Here is a 6,000-nt window from a genome sequence, read left to right as displayed (position 1 = left end):
TGCTATTTTGTATTGGAACAACTAAAATATCAGAAAACGGGAATTGTATATGAATGCATTAATTTGAAACAAAAATGTTTTTTAGTGTTTGTGCACCAGGGGTTCATTTTGAGAGACCACTCGAGCAGAGATTGTATTCTTTCAACCAGAGTGGCACCTTTTGTATTGAGGAAAGGGAGTTGTCCTTGTCTGTTTGTTGTGGCATCTTGTGAAACTAAAGAATCCTAAACAAAACTTCCACATGAAGGCGCTTATTTATGTAATATACTCAGGAACAGGTTTTTTTTATTTTTATTATCGTTGACATTTTTTATTGCGTTTTCCATAACAAAACATATTACTTTTCAACAAGCCCACAAAATACCAGATTACAATATTCCTTTACATTTAACAGTGCACAAAACCAGTAAATAATATATTAAAATTACATATATTTTTGACAATGACAAACAAAAATTAAATGTTAAATCGATGAGTCAGTTCTATCTGCATTGCATCATTTCCCTCCTGTACCTTTTTTCCCCCTCACAGTTCCTTTTGTTGTTTCTGGCTATATGTCCTAACCTTATCAAGGGATAACAGATATTAGATATTTTATTCTCTCTCCCCCCCCCCCCTCATCACCTTCTGTGCCGCTCACGTACCAGACTTCTTAGTAAATAAGGAACAGTTTTACTCTCCTGTTTGGGAGTACTCGTGAATGAAAGGTACAGTGCTGTCATTCAAAGATGACTACATATATAAATTTTTAAACATATTTAATTGTTACGTTTTAATAGCCCCAGAGTGCATCTATTAAGGGGTTTCTAGCAAGAGAGGGGGTGGTAACACACCCTTTTCTCTAATTTTGGTATTATAGATATATAGAATTAAAATTGTGTCACACTGTTGTTGTGAGTGACGCTAAATATAACCAAATATGGCACTTTTTCTGACACTATTCAAGACGCCAATTTTCAGCTTGATGATATTTCTTAGACTGAGCTGTCTGTAAAGACAGGTATACATAGGCATAAATGCTAGGTATACATAGGCATAAATGGTTGTTCTGCGAACATACATGCATGTTTCATTTGTACTATAGGTTCTCTACATGCAACTATATAATGACGACACCTAATGAGGGGCTTGATCCCCAAAACGTGCGTGCTGTTCTGCATCATTAAGAAACTCAAATATCTCCATGTCTCTTGATTCATTTGAGTGAGAATGAGCATCTTCTCTGCTTACTAAACTATAACAAAACCGCTTATTTGGTATTGCATTAAAACCTTGCTATTGTTTTCTTCCCAGTCTAGTGACTTCAGTGACATCACACACTGGCCAACACCAGGTGAAATTGCAAACCATGACGTGAGTACCTGTATATAATCCATGCACACAGAATCGCTCTAATACACAAGATATACTATAAAAGGGATAGACATTGAATAGCGATGTAATCTTGTTTTCGAATAAATCTCAAATAGGAATTTACGTACATTTGTTTAAAAAAGTGCAAAAAACCTCAATACATTTAATTTAAAAAAACTTAAATAAAATGTTAACTTGTCAACTAAGCGGGATGCTGCCAAATGATAATACCGCTATTAATGTTGAACATATATTACAGCTTCATTGTTCATCGGCATTTCTTGGTGAGTGTGACAAACGGGACTTGCATTTGTGACGAGGGTTAATACACACCGCTATCTCGCCGACTCGTTAATCTCCCTGCAGGGCCCCAAAAATGACTAATATCTCACCTCAATCAGTCACAAATCTAACATTAAATTTCTGCCACCACCAAAGATATTATCAAGTGCTACTTGCAGTGTCTTTAGTCCCTGTTTACTAGGAAAAATATGTAATTAACACACAAAACACCCATGGTAGCAAAATGTGTCCGAAAATGCAGATACTCTCTTCAAAGCATGCAGAGTTCAATTAAAGTCCAAAGCAGTACTTATTCAATTTCAGATTTAATATACAATAGTAGTACAGTGCTTCTTTACAGAAAAAAAATGTTACAAGAAACATACAGTACAATATATGCAGACGGTTTCATAAAATAAAAAAATCTATGTACGTCACCACCTAACCATATCAGATTCCTTCAAAGAGGCTTGAAGTTGGAAATCTGAGAATATATGTGTGTAATTGGCAAAAACACACCCTCTGTTGAATCCTAAATTCATATCCCAAATGTATGTTCTTCCTTTTTTAAAATTTTTAAAAAAAAATTTTTAATCCTAAAATTGCTTGCATTGAGAACAGAATAAGGCCACCTTCTGGGCATGTCTTCCCCTCTCATTACATATTTGTGGCTTGTAGAGAGAAAATTGTTTTTCTTTTGAATTAAAACATAGTATAAAACATAGAAATACACTCATAATGTTATCCCCGTATAGCTCCTAACATATTGTGACCTGCCTCATCGCGTACAGGTGAGCAAAGAGATTATGTTTGATGGCGTTAATGCTAAATTTGAGTGACAAACGGATATCTTTCCTTTGCACCCTCACAATCGTGAATTGTTTAGCATCATTTAATTTGCCAAATCGTAACTGTTACACAGACAGATATATTTGTAATTCTTGTGACTCATCAGATCCACAATATTTTATAGTTGGTAAAGTTACATAGTTGGGGAGTGCCTACTTGGCCACACCGTGTTGGGTTTACACAGATCACTGTGGTCTTTTGCTTATTTCCACTGTCAAAGCGAGTTGTGTATCTAGATTTTAATCACATGACAATCCCAGACCAGGTTTGCCCTTTGATAACCCCACTTTTAGACAAACCCCGAAAACTAGGCTGGGGTTCTGACCCCAATAAAAATACTTGTATTTTTAAGTTGCAAGTTAACTTGTTGTGTGCCACATTTTTTTTTTATGCACTGGATATTTTAAAGGTTTTATCATGACTGTGAGTAAGACACAGATTTGGGGAAATGAACTGTGCAGGTTTTTCTTGTCATTTCAGTGCCAACACATTTTTACTAATGAGCCAAACAGAAAGCCAGTTGTCATAAAGGAAAAGAGGAATGATGAGCAGACAGAGTTTAAAAATACCAATGGAAGTAAGAAGAACCATGAGATGAATAGTTCACAAGAGCCTCAGCCTTCAAGTCCTGATGAGGTGCGGGCTGCACAGAAGAAAAAAGGTTTGTATGGCTAAAGATCACATTTACTCTGAATAAAATGCTTTGCGCAATTTACACACATGCTGCTATGATACCGTTTTGTTATAAATAAATTGTAACTATTTTCTTCAAAACATTCCAGCCATTACTCTGCTTTCCCGGGGAAATACTTGGAGGAAAATGTCATGTTTGGCTCTTTAACTTATGAACTGCTGAAGTGTTTTGCAAATCACTCAAATCGTGTATGTGGATTTTAACTGTCATATGTCTTGCTCCTACTATAATCCCTACGCTCACACACATTTTTAACTCCTCCCTCTGCTCTGGAACCTTTCCATCCTCCTTCAAACATGCAACAGTCATACCATTACTCAAAAACAGCAAGCTTGACCCTACCTGTCTTTCTAACTATCGACCTGTCTCCCTCCTGCCTTTTGCCTCTAAATGCCTTGAACGTCTTGTATTCTCTCGCTTGCTCCATTTTCTCAACACATACTCTCTCCTATACCCTCTACAATCTGGCTTTCACACTGCTCACTCCACGGAAACAGCCCTCACTAAAATAACTGACGACCTCCATGCTGCCAAAGACAGAGGTCATTACACTCTGCTCATATTACTCGACCTCTCTGCAGCATTTGACACAGTGGACCACCCTCTTCTGCTCCACATTCTCCATATTCTAGGTATTCGGAACAAAGCTCTATACTGGATCTCATCCTACCTCTCCCATCGTACTTTCAGTGTCTCTTCTGCTAACACCTCCTCCTCCTCTATTGATCTCTCTGTGGGGGTACCCCAGGGCTCTGTCCTGGGACCTCTTCGCTTTTCTCTGTACACACTCTCTCTAGGTGACCTAATAACATCTTTTGGGTTTAATTATCACCTCTATGCCGACGACACACAAATATACTTTTCAACACCTGACCTTACACCTGCTGTACAAACCAAAGTTTCTGAATGTCTCTCTGCTATATCATCCTGGATGGCCCTCCGCCGCCTTAAACTCAACATGGCTAAAACAGAGCTCCTCATACTTCCTCCCAAACCTGGCCCTACTACCTCCTTCCACATTACTGTTGGAACTACAATCATTCACCCAGTAGCCCAAGCACGCTGCCTAGTGGTCACACTCGACTCCTCTCTCACATTCGCCCCTCACATTCAAAATATTTCTAAAACTTGTTGCTTTTTCCTCCGCAATATAACAAAGATACGCCCTTTCCTCTGTTGCTCGACTGCTAAAACTCTGACTCAGGCCCTCATTCTCTCCCGTCTTGATTACTGTAACCTCTTGCTGTCCGGCCTTCCTGCCTCTAACCTGTCTCCCCTACAATCTATCCTAAATGCTGCTGCCAGAATCACTCTACTCTTTCCTAGATCTGTCTCAGCATCTCCCCTCATGAAATCCCTCTCTTGGCTTCCGATCAAATCCCGCATCTCGCACTCCATTCTTCTCCTCACTTTTAAAGCTTTACATTCTTCTGCCCCTCCTTACATCTCATCCCTAATTTCTCGTTATGCACCATCCAGACTCTTGCGTTCTTCTCAAGGATGTCTTCTTTCTACCCCCTTTGTATCTAAAGCTCTCTCCCGCCTTAAACCTTTTTCACTGACTGCCCCACACCTCTGGAATGCCCTTCCCCTCAGTACCCGACTAGCACCCTCTCTATCCACCTTTAAGACCCACCTTAAGACACACTTGCTTAAAGAAGCATACGAATAGCACTGTGAATATTCTGAACACATGATACATAAAGCTTGGCCCCCTGCAGACACACTTACCTCTGTACGTTCTCCCTACCTACCAATTAGACTGTAAGCTCCTCGGGGCAGGGACTCCTCTTCCGAAATGTTACTTTTATGTCTAAAGCACTTATTCCCATGATCTGTTATTTATATTATCTGTTATTTATTTGATTACCACATGTATTACTACTGTGAAGCGCTATGTACATTAATGGCGCTATATAAATAAAGACATACAATACAATACAATATGTCACAGCATTTTACTTTGGTGAAAGATTGGGAACAAAAATTAACAAAGTAAAGATGATTAATTAATGGATTCAATTGAGCAAATCCCCATAATGCAGACAGTTGGGATATAACTGTTAAAGGGGCAGCTTTTCTTCTCAACATGGACTATGGGTGGAAGGAGGGACACCAGTCATTGAAGTGTTCTACCTTTTTACACAGGACTGGGATTGGGCATGTGAGGAGGTGCTGTGGTCTTCCCCTCCTCCCGCACCCCCAATTACAAAAGGAGTGCAGAGCCTCCGCTCTTGTTTAGCTCCTCCTGTCGCGGGTTTATATGAAGGAAACCTCTCAAACCGCCCCCACGTTTAACGTTAACATTGTTGAAAAACCAACATGAAAACAACAATCCAGGTGTTAGCTCTTTAAATATTGCTGCATTTGTCCAATTTCAGCCTTTGGAGAAACTACATATATAAATAAAAAAATAAAAGCCAGCCTCTTGGATATTTTTATGATGTGAGTTTTTATTTGTTAGGTGAAAGGGTAACAAGATGACCGTACAATATACAATATGCTCCATAGACTGAAGCTTTCGTGTGCTTGGTCTCAGACACGAGTTCCCATTTTATCCTGTTACATAACAAACATGCTGATTTGTAGTGTTGTACTTGTAGAACAGATGTCCATGTTAACAGTCTTAAGCCTAATCCTAACCAGATATAGCAAATGTGTTTTGCTGCTATCCAGGAGGGGTCCTGAGCCTGGCCAGCTGTAACATGAAAGATATTGTCTTTTTTTTTTTCTTCAACTTTCCAGTTCAACTTCTTTTTTGCTTCCTTGTTTTGAAAATGTAGGTCTTAGTGGAGGTTTTGTTTCTTTCTTTTATCTTTTTC

The 6,000-nt window shown here is 38.9% G+C and overlaps 1 protein-coding gene across 2 annotated transcripts in view; it reads left to right on the top strand.

The window, feature by feature from the left end:
* The window catches only part of LARP1B (La ribonucleoprotein 1B), a 55,831-nt gene that overhangs the window by 28,435 nt on the left and 21,396 nt on the right, over positions 1–6,000 (top strand). For both annotated transcript variants that reach the window (XR_012803960.1, XM_075615424.1), the window contains exons 3-4: positions 1,294–1,353; positions 2,965–3,145. Coding sequence is in view for 1 of the 2 variants with exons in the window: in XM_075615424.1 (XP_075471539.1) it covers positions 1,294–1,353; positions 2,965–3,145 (241 nt within the window). In the remaining variant the exon portion in view is untranslated. The remainder of the gene's footprint in view (positions 1–1,293; positions 1,354–2,964; positions 3,146–6,000) is intronic.

This window comes from Ascaphus truei, chromosome 1 (assembly GCF_040206685.1).
Source record: "Ascaphus truei isolate aAscTru1 chromosome 1, aAscTru1.hap1, whole genome shotgun sequence".
Classification (NCBI taxonomy): domain Eukaryota; kingdom Metazoa; phylum Chordata; class Amphibia; order Anura; family Ascaphidae; genus Ascaphus; species Ascaphus truei.
The sequence above is the reverse complement of the archived record's forward strand: the minus strand, read 5'-3'. Positions and strand labels throughout refer to the sequence as shown.